The sequence below is a fragment of the Sebastes fasciatus genome, chromosome 8, assembly GCF_043250625.1.
Source record: "Sebastes fasciatus isolate fSebFas1 chromosome 8, fSebFas1.pri, whole genome shotgun sequence".
Lineage (NCBI taxonomy): Eukaryota > Metazoa > Chordata > Actinopteri > Perciformes > Sebastidae > Sebastes > Sebastes fasciatus.
This window is the reverse complement of record NC_133802.1, coordinates 21,567,299-21,582,711: the sequence shown is the minus strand read 5'-3', so window position 1 is coordinate 21,582,711 and position 15,413 is coordinate 21,567,299. Positions and strand designations below refer to the sequence as shown.

The 15,413-nt window shown below is 38.9% G+C and overlaps 2 protein-coding genes across 3 annotated transcripts; one reads left to right on the top strand and one right to left on the bottom strand.

The window, feature by feature from the left end:
- The first annotated feature begins 319 nt into the window (after window positions 1–319).
- On the top strand, window positions 320–3,605 carry apobec2b (apolipoprotein B mRNA editing enzyme, catalytic polypeptide-like 2b). Its single transcript, XM_074644271.1, has 4 exons — window positions 320–966; window positions 1,828–2,008; window positions 2,802–3,145; window positions 3,253–3,605. Exons 1-3 carry the CDS (start codon window positions 356–358, stop codon window positions 3,141–3,143), a joined length of 1,134 nt encoding a protein of 377 aa, XP_074500372.1. The 5' UTR covers window positions 320–355; the 3' UTR covers window positions 3,144–3,145; window positions 3,253–3,605.
- Window positions 3,392–15,249, bottom strand: LOC141772832 (hemicentin-1). Of its 2 annotated transcripts, XM_074644268.1 has the most exons (20): window positions 15,164–15,249; window positions 14,272–14,424; window positions 14,134–14,163; window positions 13,016–13,075; window positions 11,709–12,002; window positions 11,334–11,603; window positions 10,794–11,075; window positions 10,282–10,545; window positions 8,897–9,187; window positions 8,474–8,749; window positions 8,058–8,327; window positions 7,602–7,892; window positions 6,268–6,540; window positions 6,071–6,185; window positions 5,824–5,981; window positions 5,638–5,739; window positions 5,091–5,159; window positions 4,833–4,892; window positions 4,621–4,689; window positions 3,392–4,499 (listed from the first exon to the last, which is right to left on the bottom strand). In XM_074644268.1, the coding sequence occupies exons 2-20, from the start codon at window positions 14,300–14,302 to the stop codon at window positions 4,438–4,440; spliced, it is 3,267 nt and encodes a 1,088-aa protein (XP_074500369.1). In that variant the 5' UTR covers window positions 14,303–14,424; window positions 15,164–15,249; the 3' UTR covers window positions 3,392–4,437. The 2 variants fall into 2 exon arrangements, with proteins under 2 accessions (XP_074500369.1, XP_074500368.1); XM_074644267.1 differs by lacking the exon at window positions 15,164–15,249 and having other exon boundaries at window positions 13,016–13,096; window positions 14,272–14,435.
- Between the last annotated feature and the right edge of the window lie 164 nt (window positions 15,250–15,413).

Genomic DNA, 15,413 nt, shown 5'->3' with positions numbered 1-15,413 from the left:
TGTTTGTACCGCAACCCGTTCCTCCCCTATTTGGGGTGCCCTCTCGCTGGCCTTTGTGTTTCGCCAACGAGCTGCGGGACGTTGGAGTTGGCACAAACAAAAGTGGTGTTCGGTATCAAGAGACCCCTGGTTACCCCATACACACAGACACACACACCGCCAGGCATCGTTATTAATAACCTGCCTGTTGCTGGCCTGTTGACAGTTTAAGCCTGATGGATTAATGTGCTGCCACTCGTTTTGTTTGAGGTTGTGCATTTATGCACAGAATATGGTTTCCTTTCTTAATTTGCCAGCTGTATTAAGTGTGTAAGATATTATGTGCAGTCTTGCCCTTTAGTTCATTACGCAACACATGGGCTCTCACTCTTGTGTTGGCCTTTTAGCAGCCAGAGCATGGAAAGAGGCGGAGTGTGTTAACCTATCCCTCGCCCCGGCCAGACATGCACATGTTGTGACTCCGAACACGGCACACAATGGGATCTATTTCTGTAAATGCTCTAGGGTTATCACTCTACTTACCCTGAGCTATCTCTCTCTCTCGCTCTCCCTCTCTTTGGCTCTCCCTCCCTCTCTTTTATCTAACACTCTCACCCACTTGCTCAAAATCATGGCCGACAGAAACAACCGGGTCAGTGTTAAGAAGAAGGAGAAGAAGGTAGAAAACAAAACGAACGATGAGAAGGACAAAGGGAAGGAGAAGAGTGTGAAAAAGCCGGACAAAGTTGTGAAAAAGCCGGAGAAGACCCCCGAGAAGACCCCCGAGAAGACCCCCCAGAAGACCCCCCAGAAGACCCCCGAGAAGACCCCCGAGAAAACCCCCGAGAAGACCCCAGAGCAGCCCAAGACGGATGAGGAGAAGACGAATGGGGAGAGTGGAGGCGCAACGGGAGCAGAGGCAACAAACAGTGAAGAAAATGGAGAGTTTCAGCCCATAGAACTGCCACCGTTTGAGATTGTCACTGGGTGAGTGATTAATACATACTCATACTTATACAACTGTCTCTTTGACACAACTTTCTGTGTCATTTGTTGGTTTCTTTTGTATATGAAGTAGTTTTTCATGTGTCTCTGTAAGTTATATTGTTCACAATGCTTGTTCCATAGTTGATTTTGGTGAGGAAGGATAGTAATCACTCGCACCTGCCATCCTTATTTACCCAGCGGTAAGAATAGGGATGAGTCACAGAGCCGACACAGATGCTGGGCCCCCCTGCTATATCACGCCGCCTAGCATCTGTTCCCCAGTCTCTGCCCTTTGAGTATTAGCTGTTTGATATAAGATCTATTTGTAAAATCCATCTGGCTATTCATATGCAGTATAACAATGGATTAATAAAGAGAGACAGGACGGGTATGTTGTTTTGCACAGCTGAGTCACGAAGGGGCCTGGCACATCTACAGATCATAGGATGATGAAAAATATTTATAGAAACATCAGTTTGCTCAGCGGTAGCCTTATTAATATTCTATTCACTGTGTCACCGTAGTCTATTTCAAAGACTCGCTATCATCGCTCTTTTTTTGTGTCTTGGATGGCTGACAAATCCATCACAAAATGAGTGACTCATGCTCTCTGTTAGGCGAGGAAGTGGATGCCAGTTACACTGTCACGCACCACAATTAAAGGTGACAGATAACTTTGAAAGCACCGCTGACAGATACATCATGCTGAATGTGTTTTGTTTTTTTACTCTCTCTTGCTAATTTAACCTTCATGCACTAAAAAAAGCCCCGATGATGACAGTTGGTGCTGTACATTTGCTTTTGGTATTCACTGAAAAGAAAACAGAATTATGGAAACTCTCCCCTTTCAATCTCCGCCAGGGAACAGATGAGCCCGTTCTACTTCAAGTTCCAGTTCAGGAACGTGGAGTACTCATCGGGGAGGAACAAGACCCTGCTGTGTTTCAGAGTGGATACACCAGGAGGCACCACAGAGCCCCTGAAAGGTTATATGGAGGATGAACATGCCACAGCTCATGCCGAAGAGGCCTTCTTTCAACAGGTAATGAACGCTCACACTCAGCCTTTTCTTACTGTAATGTCATGTAACACATATAGTGTGTGAACCCCATGGAAGGTCTGGTTTCCATTAGTTTGCAAACAATTTATCTTGTGATAATGTTATATGTAAAACGATAATGCTGACGGGAGACTTTGGCCAATCCCAGGTCATTTCAGAGAGAGCGTTCCTATTGGCTGTTCATTCCAACAAAGCCAGCTGTCAATCACTCGCAAACTCCGATCAAACGGTCAAACTAGGCAGCGCTGATCAAATTTGAATCAATACTCTGTTACTGTAATGCCTATTTCTCACCTCAAATGTTTTCAGAAACATCTTGTAGTATAATGTTTAGCTGTAAAATTAGAAAGTTTGTATCTCAACATTGCCGCCAGGTCACAAACTTTCTCATTTTACAGCTAAACAGTACACTACAAGATGTTTCTGAAAACATTTGAGGTGAGAAATAGGCATTACAGTAACAGAGCATTGATTCGTATTTGATCAGCGCTGCCTCGTTTGACCGTCTGATCGGAGTTTGCGAGTGATTGACAGCTGCTCATAGACAGCAGGCTGCAGCTTAGCTCTGATTGGTTGTTTTCTTCCGGATTTTGAAATCTTGCAGATGCCATTAGGACCACTGGAGGACACAGAGGCACATGATTTCTTTCAGATTACCTGTCTCATCCACTACTGGCCGGATATAGTGACTGTTTTATAAAAATAGCTTTTTTAAAAATCATATTTGTTCCAATCTCGCCTACTCCTGCTTTAATCCCCACTCTTTCCTTTCCAGGTGCTCCCTAACCCTTCCCATGAGTATGAAGTCACATGGTACGTATCATCCAGTCCCTGTGTGGCTTGTTTAACCAAGTTGGCCACCATCCTCCAGCAGCGCAAGAAGGTCCGTCTCTGCATGTTCTGCTCCCGTCTCTTTGAGTGGGAGGAGCCGGAGATAGTAGAAGGGCTCCGGGCTCTGGCAGGCGCCGGCTGCAAACTGCGGATGATGAAGCCGTCTGACTTCGTACATATTTGGGAAACGTATGTGGAGAAGGAGGACGAGAGCTTTGCACCCTGGGAGGATTGTCAGGATAACTACGAGTACTATGTGGAGAGACTGGCTGATATCCTCAAGTAGATGTGAGTCAGTATTCTGTATGTTCTATATGCTTCTTTTGGGTAAATAAATTGGATTTTAAAGTTTGTCTGGATAATAACCGTCTTTCCCTTGTGTCTTTTTGTTACAGATGCACACGATGGACAACATCTCCCCACTGACTGAACCACAAATCGACATACTTGTTAAATCCCCATCGGTCGAACGTGTGTTTCTTGCAGTCACATCTGATGGTGCATATTAGTATTAGTTTGAATGAACACTCATGGTAACCTTTTGTATTTTTTATTTTGATAATTTCATAGAGACACAAAATGCTTGAATGGTATTTCTGTGGCACCTAATGTATACAAATATAATCATTTAGAAGAAGAAAGCAATAATGTTCATTGTTGAAACATTTAATATTGAATAAGCTTTGGAGAAGACTAACTTACATTCACTCACATCTTGGGCCAGATGCATCAAATTCACAACTAAAACTGTGTACACGCAAAAACAGAAATATGCATTCTCTCCTTGATTCTGTTTTATAAATCTGTCATTGTAGGACTGGGTGAGTTTCGCCTCAACTTAAACTAGCAAACACACTCTGAAAACAAACTAAACTAAAATGAGGTTGAAAAACTTACAAATAAAATAAAATTATGACTAATTGAAAATTCAAAATTATTAGAACCTTGGTGTTGATGCAAAATAATAACAATCATTGAAGTTGAAATTATGTGTGGGGAAAAGGCGTACTCATGTTTTTTGTGCGTACACATCGTAACTTATATACATTGATAATTCTCCTGTAGATCAACAAATATATGTACAGTGCATATAATAACTGCTAAGGAAAAAAGCTAACAATGTATATGATTGATTATTACATAAATAATGTTTCGTATTTTAACAGTGCCTTTAACAGTTCATCAATACAATGATGTTCAAATAAAATGCTATGTACAATTCTAACAGTATTGTGCTACCAAGTAATGTTCAGTGCAGAACAAATATGTACACATTTATATGGCAATGTCAGCCAGTCTGTTGCTCCATATCTCGTCTAAACTATTTTAATTCCCATTAAATTTGGTACAAACATTTACAGACCCCAGAGGACGAATGTTTATGAATTTACTCAACTTTTATCCAACACTGCAAAGAAGTTAAACCTTTGAATTTGATGCCCCGCTAGTGGTATGCAAAACACTATAGCGAGATTCTCTCTCCAGTTTTAATACATCCAAATGTCCATTAAAGCCTCACCGGGCTGTAGCAAGTCTATAAGTATCTACTGAACTGATGCAAATAGAGCTTCAGTGACTCATTATTTAAAGGAAACCAGCCCACCGTTGTTTTCTGTTGCATCGTTGCTCTCACTCGTCACGGCTAGAAAGACATGAAGGGAGAGATGTGGAAACATGGATTAGAAATACATTGTGTCTCAGTTATAAAGGAATTGACACAGCGTCATCACAGAGAAAATGCATTTTTAAGTAAACTTTATTACCGTGGTCCTCCTGCGTGGTTATTGGTAATGGTGTTGTTTCACTGCAAATCGTGCCATTCTCGTCGGCTTCTGCAGGTCAGATTGTTTAAAAAAAAAAAAAAAAGCAACCAAGCAAATATATCAGTGAAGGATAAACCTAGGGAACTTTCAAAACACTTGCATAATAATACAGCTTTTGTATCATCTGCTTTACTCGTCTGTGGGTTCTTTACCTTTAGGTGGAACATTCAGTTCTGCATCAGTGATATACTGAATTAGTGGACAGGGTGCATCTGCAGGAGGGAGGAAGGAACTTAAACATGAGAGCGCCAACGGCTAAAGGCAAACTTTGAAAGTCAGACTCGAAAATGTCAGTAAGTAGTTTCACAAATGGTAATTTCTAACATATCTCAGAAATGAATCACTGGTGGGTCTGTTTCCGTGGAAATGGCAACCAAAACCACAAACCATGCAAGGTGGTGTCAACGTACCATCACGCTCCTTTAGCTGAGCCATGGTGAGAAATAGCTCCGCCTCTTCTGGCCTGTCTTCACCATCAGCTGTGTTAAAAAAAAAAAAAAAAAAAAGGTCACCTCATTGTGGCTTTTGTATGTTAATTTAAGATTAAATATATAATGAAGCAGTCAGAATGTCACATTTAAACCTGCAATAACACCTTTTTATTCTATCACCTTTCTTTTTTTAAGTCTCTCTGTTTTAAGTTTCCACTGAGGGAAATATCTAGCTACTAAATGCTCCACTTTGTTCACCAGTTAGTCGCTAACTGTGTCAGTCTGACATTTGCTGCTGAGCAGGTAGAGCACTGTGGGTTTTTAGAGCTTTTCTGCTGCGACCGAAAATGACGCTATGGGAGCGGTGAGAGCGAACCAAATCATTAAAGTTGCAGGCCGGACAGATAAACAATGAGCTAAAAAAACTCGCTTTAAAGCTCCATTCTGTTACTACAAGTGATAATATTTAACAATGCAGAGTTTTAGAATCCATGTACTCAAAAAGTCCAAAAAACTAAAGAAAAACCTGGTTTGCGAATGACTCTGAGGACAATGCATCCAAGGAAGACGGCGATGATGCCAAAGAAGATACAGCCAGAGATGGAAAGAAGCACCCTCCTCTTCAAAACTAAAAATAAAAACAGGGAATGAAAGTGAGACAGAATATTTGCAGGGTAAAAACTCATAACTTCCAGACCTCAGTTATACTCACGAAGGTTCTTGGTCTGGAAAGAATCGCTTTTTCTTGAATAAGATGGTCTACCGTTGCGAATGCCCTTGCAGGTGTACGGGCTTTGATTAGGGTCATTCTGGGGTGTGACTGAATGTTTCTCAGACTGAAGATGATCGATTGGTGTCCAATCTTTGAACCTGTTAGAAGGTAAGAATCCACAGTACACACATTAATGCATTTAGAAAACTTGAATCTAGTGTTAACTGGTATTTTTGATGTACATTACCATGTGTAGTTCCAGCTGTCCAGACTTCCCTGCACCCCACATCTGAGCACCAAGCTGTCAGTGGAGAAGACCTCGGACCAGCCAGTTAACAGGATTATCTCAGCCTGTGGGCGGTCTGCAGAAACCCAATTAAAACTGTGATGAACACTTTCAACACGTACAGAAAAATGTTAAGAGGTAAGTCAACAAAAACGTACCCACAACGTGGAGACTCACACCCTGGTTCTTGTCTGAGAAGAAGACTGTGTCGGTTCCTCTTTTTGCTTGGCACTGATATGATCCAGTGTTTGTTATCACAACTGATTTGATGGTGTGATTGTTTCCAGATCCGTCGAGGAGACTGTTATCTTTGTACCACTGGTACTCCCATCCAGAAGAGACATTGATGTGACAGCTAAAAGTGACTGGATCTTCAGTATGCATCATATTGTGTATGGGATTCTGTATCAGTGTGACTGTGGGTTTTGTATCTATGGGGAGATGATAATAACATTGCTATTAGTATGACAGAATTTTAATGTATATCACACTGCACAACCTAGAGTAAGAAGAAGCGGACATTTAACTTGATGCTTTTTTTAAGCGTTTTTTTTCGACAAGCTATATTGTGACTCTTGTGAAATGTTTTCAACATGCCATACTATGAGTCTTTTTTCATGAAATTTTTCGACATACTATAGTGTGACTTTTTCCGACATTTAGTATGTCGAAAAATTTCACCGAAAAAAACTCATAGTATAGCATGTCGAAAAATTTCATGAAAAAAAGTCATATTATAGTTTGTTGAAAAATTTCACGAAAAAAAGTCATAGCATACTTTTTTTCAACATACTATACTATGACTCCTTTTCATGAAATCTTTCGACATACTATACTGTGGCTTTTTTTTCCATGACATTTTTCGACATACTATACTATGACTCTTTTTTCATGACATTTTTCGACATACTATACTGTGACTCTTTTTTCATGACATTTTTCGACATACTATACTGTGACTCTTTTCATGACATCTTTCGACATGCTTTACTGTGACTTTTGTTCATTAACTTTTTCGACATACTATACTATTACTGTTTTTATTAAAAAGTTTTCGACAAACTATACTATGACTTTTTTTTCGACATACTATAACTTTATAAAAAATTTTTTAACATACCATAGTATGACTTTTTTTTACAAACTATACTATGACTTTCTTACTTTATTCGACATACTATACTATGACTTTTTACATTTTTTTCGACATACTATAATATGACTTTTACATTTTTTTTAAACTTGCTCTATGACTTTTTGAAATTTTATTTTTAAAAAAAGTCATAGTATAGTATGTCGAAAAAAAGTCGTATTATACGTATTATTGTATGTTGAAAAAAAAGTCATAATATAGTATGTCGAAAATGTTTTAAAAAGTCTTTGTATAGAAAAAGAACATAGTATAGTGTGTCATAAAAAAGTCAAAATAACAATTAATTGAAAATTTCATTCTGTTAAAGAAGTGTGTAAAATAAGATGAAAAAATTCTCACCATAAACGTGAAGTGTTTGTCCAACACTGAAGTCGCTTTTGACAGACCGGCTCTTGAGTATTCCTTTGCAGGTATATTGTCCACGGTGTGAGGCTGAAGCAGAACTGATGGAGAGAGTAGCTGCATCCGACTCAAAAGATACAGTATTATCTGTCTGGACCTGCACTCCGTCTTTGAACCATGTATATGTCCAGTCAGAGGTGCCGTCCATCCTACAGCTCAACTTCACGCTCTCAGTTGGGAACACATCTGACCACGGTGTGATCAGCTCCAGAATTGGAACGGGAATTTCTGGAGAGAAACAGACACATTAGCCCCTTTCTAATATCCTTAGATATATCCTCTTTCTAATTGATTTTCACCGTAACATTTTATAGCATGGAATTTACAAAACCAGGTTAAGCCAGCATTACTACTCTAATAAACATCAACATAAAGTTATTTTCTTTGACTCACCCAATACGCCCAAGATCCGTCCATAACTGTGCTCTGTATTGTACATGGTTCTGTCTCTTGTGGCCATACACGTATAAGTCCCACTGTTTGATAAACTGGCATTATGGATGTTAAAACTGCTGTTATTGTTCAGGACTTCTGTTCCATCTTTGTACCAGTGATACCCCCAACCAGACGAGAGTTCAACTTTACATCCGAAGGACACAGACTCTCCAGTGTACACCTTGTTAACACCTGGCTGCTGAGTCATCGAGGGCCTAGGCTTGTTCTCTGAATACACAAAGAAGAAATATCAACAGTTATGATTAAACAGTTCATAAAACATCAGACCGGCCAGATAATAGGATCATAAGTGACCAGAGATGCACTGCAGAAACACAACTGGAAAACTCTTTTAACGCCAGCATTTAGCTTACCTTTAACTTCAAGGTGTTTAGCCTGACTGGAGTCAGTGAGGAAGGCTTGATCAAGGCTGTCTCTTTTTGCTCGGCATGTATATGATCCCGTATTTGTTGTTCCAACAGGGCTGATGGGATACTCGTTTCCAGATGCGGGAAGTGGATTGCCGTTTTTGTACCACAGGTACTCCCACCCACTAGAGACATTAATGTGAAAGCTAAAGGCGACGGACTCTCCAGAGAACATCACCTCGTACTCTGGATCCTGTGTTAGTAAGACTCTGGGTTTCTTATCTGAGGGTAAGAAAACACGCCATTGCCATCAGTATGTAACTGTAATGAACTGTAATGGTTAATTGTACCTAAAATGAAGAAAACGATTATTATAAATCCCCCCCCAAAATAAGTATTTTTATGTAAATTTAAAAAAAGAAAACTCACCATATACTTCGAGAGTAAGTCCAGAACTAGAGTTGCTCCTGACAGACCTGTCGGTCAAGTGTCCCATGCAGTTATATTGTCCTCCATGAACAACTGCAGCAGAGCTGATGGAAAGAGTAGCTCTATTCGAGTCAAAAGACACAACATTATCAGCTTGGACCTCCTGTAATTGTTTGTACCACGTGTAAGTCCAGTCAGAGCTATTGCCCAAACCACATCTCAACTTCACACTCTCAGTGGGGAACACATCCAACCACGGTGTGATCAGCTCCAAAGATGGACCGGGAATTTCTAAAGAGAGAAAGAGAGAGAGACACACATCAGCCACTTTTCATAACCTTAGAGTTAACTTGATAATATTGTTCATTGTACAGTATAAAGCATAAGAAATGTACAAGCAAAAGCTTAAAAACATGTTGCATCTGCTTATATAATGCACAACAAAACTGAAAAACAATCAAGTTCACATAAAAGAGGACAAAGTAAAGTTTTGAGTTATACGGTGTCAGGACTACTTAAATACTAAATATATATTTTTAAAAAGATCCTCATTGAATTTGTTTCATTACAAATGCCTAACAGGCCAGTCAACCTAAGCATCCAAGGTACAATGATGTTGATGATATCGACTCAAACCACAATATTCCAGGACTCACATGGTTTAGATAAGAAACGTATAAAAGAAACGCATAAAAAAAGTGCAATATCATTTTCCACTTGTGCAATTTTGTTAATAGTCTGTTTATTGTCAATGCTGTATATAATGTTCCTATTTTTATACTTCCTTCTATTTAAATGGTTCATATTTTGTTACACTTTGTTAGCTCTTTTTTTTCACTGTGTTAGCTGATGCATCTTGTTTTTTGCACTATCCCCTTTGCTGCTGTACACTGCAAATTTCCCCACTGCAGAACTAATAAAGGAATATCTTATCTTATCTTAACAGTTGCAAAGCAAAAATGCCTTAAATTATAAATCTGTGGACTGAGCTCATAAACAAAAGGTTAGTTTTTGTCCTCGAAAACATTGAGACCAAGTTTAAAATGCAACGGTGGCATGTGTTAACTGTTAAAACAAGTAATTCTGACATTTTTCACTTTGTTAGTCAACTACCCTCCCCTTACACAAATCATCCTTTCCTCTCCTTAAGTGATAGTCCACTGCTAGTGTATTGTACTGTATGTACATATACACACTTTTGAGCCATTCCTCCCTGCATCAAGCTACACCACAACATCCTGTTTCAACACAAGGTGCATAAAATAACGGAAGCAAGATGCACTTCCGCTGAATTCAAGAGCAGCCTGGAGGCTTTTTAAGCATTTCATTTCACATTGTATTAAACACAATAATTTAAATAATATTACTTTGCTGGTTTTACTTACCAAGAACATCTTGTGGTATTTCCTCACTGAAGACTGTTGATACTATGTCACCTCTGGTGGCCTTGCACCAGTATTTCCCCCGATCAGAAAGAGCAAGACGGATGCTGTTGGATTCGCTGGTAGTAGAGAGCTCAATTCCATCTTTGTGCCACTGATACTCCCAGCCAGAGGACACATCAACTTTGCAATTGAAATTCACGGTTTCTCCAACATACATCGGTTTAAAACCAGGAACCTTGCTCACTGTTGGTTTTGGTGTGTTTTCTAAAACAGAAAAAGGCAGTTCACATCACATCATTGCTACACAAAACCTGTAAAGCAGCCATATACATCAACATTTGACCCCCAAAATTAAGTCGTATGCTGACGAAGTTGAATATTAACATTAAAAAGAAACAATTGTTTGTGACATTTTGAGAAATATGCTGATTTCACTTTCTCAGTAAGAGCTGAGAAGATCAATACCACTCCCACGTGTTAATGTAAAGCTACAGAGAGGCATGAAAGCTCACCATAAACCGTGACATCAACTGTGTTGCTGATTCCAGAGCTGAATTTCCTGGATTCGTGGTAAGCTTCGCAGGCAAAGCCTACTTGAAGGGTTTGAGTGTCCAAGGTGATGTTGAGAAATGAGTCCACTGCATCCCAGGTCATGTCCTCCTTGAGCTTCTCTTGATTTCTGTACCAGGTGAAGATCCATTCATCGCTGTTTAATTCGCAGCTAAACTCCACCGTCTCATTTTCGAACACATCCGACCAAGGACTCAGCAGCTTCAGAGATGGTTTAGGTGGGTCTGAAAATATGCAAAGATATCTTAAAAATCTTCGACGAAATTTAAGATAAAAACCCAATTAAAATGACTCACTGCATCAGAAAAGAAAAGGAGACAGGAACACAGGAATGTTTAGTGCATCATTAGCCATTTAAACTTACAATTTCACAGATGAAAGTACGATAGATGTGTGCATAAAAGTTCATGTATGTAGATATGAATGAAGTGGTTTAACCTAATTGGTGGCAAAGTGATGACACAGTTCACAGGTAAACTTACCAGACACCTGCAGAGTTGTTGCGTCACTCTCATCTGTGTAGAATGGATCTTTGCCTCTCTTGGCTTGGCAGTGGTACTGTCCACTGTCAGGATGGCCTAGAGACGCTACGGTGTAAGTATTACCACTAGATGCTTTAATTTGATTTCCCTGGTACCATAGATAAACCCATCCAGAGGACACATCGACCTTGCATGTGAAGGTGACGGACTCTCCGGGGTACATCTTGTCAAAGTTTGAACTGCGGGTCAAAGTGGGTTTGGGTTTGCTTGCTAATCAGAGGGGAGAAAAAAAAAGGTACCGTTTCAGTTATTTTATATTACATACGGTGTCGACATTCAGCAGAAATAAGGGTGATGGAACATAACGAAACTTACCATAAACTGTGAGTTTGACTGAACTACTAGCTAGAGTGGTAACGCCCTTTGTTTTGTGAAGACCTTTACAGGAATAACTTCCAGTATATGTTTGTGTTGCTGCAGTGATTGTAATTTCTGAGCCCTCTGCAGACAAAGACACATTTGGATCTGGATCTGGTAGTTTTTGTTCATCTCTGTACCAGGTGAAGGTCCAGTCGGAGCTGCCAGTGACACTACAACTTAACTTCACTTTCTCAGAAGGGAACACATCCAACCAGGCTGACAGTCGCTGCAGAGATGGTACAGGAGGCACTGCAAGTGTATCAAAAATATTTAGATTACGATCAATTCAATTAAAAATAACATATTGCTGAAATAGCAATGCATATTTAGGTCAGTTTAATTAGGAGCCTTAATGTGAAATTCGTTGTTCTTTAGGTCATCGTGGGCTGGGGTCGGGCAATATATCAATATTATATCAATATTGTGATTTGAGACTAGATATCGTCTTTGATTTTGGATATCATAATATCATAATATGGCATGAGTGTTGTCTTTTCCTGGTTTTAAAGGCTGCATTACAGTAAATTGATGTAATTTTCTGAACTAACCAGACTGTTCTAGCTAATCTATTATTTGCCTTTACCCACTTTGTCATTATATCCACATTACAGATGATTATTTATCAAAAATGGCATATTATTCTGTAAAAGCACCAATAGTCAACCATACAATATTGTTGCGATATCGAGGTATTTGGTCAAAAATAGTGATATTTGATTTTCTCCATATCGCCCAGCCCACCAGTTAAGAATTAACCACGTGAGACCCCAAAATCTAAATAAATACAATTGATGCCATCTCTTAGAAACTAGTTATTTCAAAATACATAACATTACAGACTGCAGTTCAAATTATTTCAGAACACATGCTTATAAATAGAAGTGAACTGGAGTTAATATTTGAATAACATATTATTCCAGCAGTTCAACCGTTCAGTTTCATTCTGCTAATTTTAACAGACTTCTTCGACGAGGCGGATAAGTGTTAGAACTTTTTGACAACGCCCATAGTGGTTTCACAGGCGACATTTGCTGAGTCACAGTTTGAAAGCTTTACTGCCAAAGATATATCATTTAGACGTAATTCTTTTAACTCTGCTCTCTCATGCATCCGTTTGTAGGTTTTACTATCCAAAGTCAATGCAAACCATGATGTACATATTGATTATGGGTGACTTGTCTGCTTGCAAAAGCTATCACCTATGCTTTTTGAAATACTGACTTGATTTCAGGAAGTAATGTCTTTCCAGGTTAAAATCTCACCATAGACAGTTGTACTCTCTGTAGTCGTCGGCAGAGGAGTGGTTGGAGGAACGGTGGTGACTGGTGGAGGAGAGGAGAGGTGTACAGAACAGAATTTAGATCAGAACAGCCAGTATTTCTGCTCTATCTGCATCTCAGGTGGAGCTTTAAATAGCAAAAGCAGTAATAATGAACTTAGAGCTGCAACGATTAATCGATAAAACAATGGACAGAAAATGAATCGAATATTTTGGTAATCAATTAATCGTTTCAGTCATTTTTCAAAAACATCCACTGGATCCAGCTTCTCAAATGTGAAGATTTATTTATTTTCTTCGTCTTATATGACAGTAAATTGAATATATCTTTGGGTTTGGACTGTTGGTCGAATAAAACAAGCAATTTGAATAGATCCCCTCGAGTTGTAATTTCAATGGAGCTGACATACGGATTGAAATAGCCGATGTTATACTACACAAGAGGGTGGCAAAAGGCATGAACAAAGTAACAAAAACACCTTGACAGTAAAATGCAGTTTAATACAACACAACTGTTGTCTCAGCCATTTCCAGAGCTGAAACACCTCTGACATATTCTCAAAAAAAAAATTACCATTATACATTTCTTAGCAGTACCACACATTGCAGTACACTGTATATAACAGCATATTATCAGGTGTTACTTTATCTACCACACGCACTACTGGATGACACAGGAACAGGGATATTAGATGGATAATCGAGTACAGAAATCATAACCGTGTAAAAACAAAGTTGGAGCTCCAGAATACTGAAATACAAACTTTCACTAGTAGGTGCCCAATTGTAGGAAGTGGCACTCTCATGCCAACAAAGTATTTCATGTTCCTCATGTTAACTTGCCTCATGATTCACTTCCTATACATTGTTTTGGTCGGTTTCAGAACAGGCAATCAAAACATTTAACGGGTAATTTAGTTCACAACCACAACTATGAGCTAAATTAAGAATTTTATTATTTGTGTATTTTGGGTCACAAAGAAAATGTGAGACGTTTTTAATGATTTTTTAAAAAAGAGGCAAAACTAGCTATTTCAAGTCAAGGCAATATAAATAAAAACATCCAACACACTGGCCAAACATTACAAACATGTTTCTTACCATTTTGAGCTGCACACACAGTAGTGAAACCTGTCAAAACAAATTGCAATGAATGTTCAGTGGGAATCACATATATTCTTTGTATTCTTTGTTTGATAAATCACAAAAAATAAATGCAATTGCCAAAAAATAACTTACATATGACACTGAAGACCTTGACAAGCCACATTTTTCATTGGCCTGCACATGCAGAGGCTGTGCTGCTGAGTCGAGTCATATATCTGCTGTGTACTGAAGTTCAATAAAGGAAATAGACGGCAGAAACGATGGGCGTATGCGACAATCTCATTTCTAACCTCAGGACAACAGTTTTCTTGTTAGTCTGACGTTTGCTTTTCTTTGCGTAACAGGAAATGTGCTGGTCAACCACACTCTGTGTTCTCAACATGAATTTTTAAGTGCTGAATTTTGCTGAAAGTGATTGGTAGGGTTTAGGGAAATGAAACAACATAGAAGAACGTTGACTTGTACAATCCCACCCACACATGCACACCTTACACTTGAGTATGTGTGCGTGTTATATGCCAGTGCCAAAGACAAATTTCCATTTTATGCAAATCTAATGGACAATAAAGTAATCTGAATATGAAAAGCCAACTACAATTCTAAGTGTGTCTAAAATAGAGGTTAAGTCAAGATTATCTCAAATATGTATTGCACTAATCTGTGACAAATTTTTTAATTTCAATTTTCGATACTAATTTTTATTTTCAGCTGAGACAGAATTGAAAGAAGGCAGAACTAAAACCAAAACTCTTTCTAAAAATACAAGTTAGTATTTTATCTTAGTGCAGTCTCAGAGATGATCTTTTTTTAACCGGTGGGTGTGACGTGATTTGAGGACGTGAGCGGAAGCGACAGGTTGTTTTTTTTACACTTCTGTGAATTCTATTCACGCCTATTATTAACCACAAACATCACAGCGACATCCTTTGTTTTCAGCTGAAAGTCACTCATGCAAATAAAATTATCTCAATTCCCACTGAAACTCCTAAATACACATTTTAAACTGATCTAAAATGTTTAGTACATATTGTCAAGTAGTCACCAAGTATGATTTCTTCAGAAGACAGCAAATACTGAAGTTTTCATGCTCTCTGTGGTAAAGTATGACTTCCTGTACGCCTCTCTCTTCCTCTGTCACTGGTTCTGTCTCACAATACTCGCCATAAGGTGTCAGTATAACACAGAAAATCTGATTATGTCCAGTCACGCCTCTGACCCTCTGCACTCTGCATACTGAATCTCTGGCATAACACATTAAAAAAAGATTAATATAA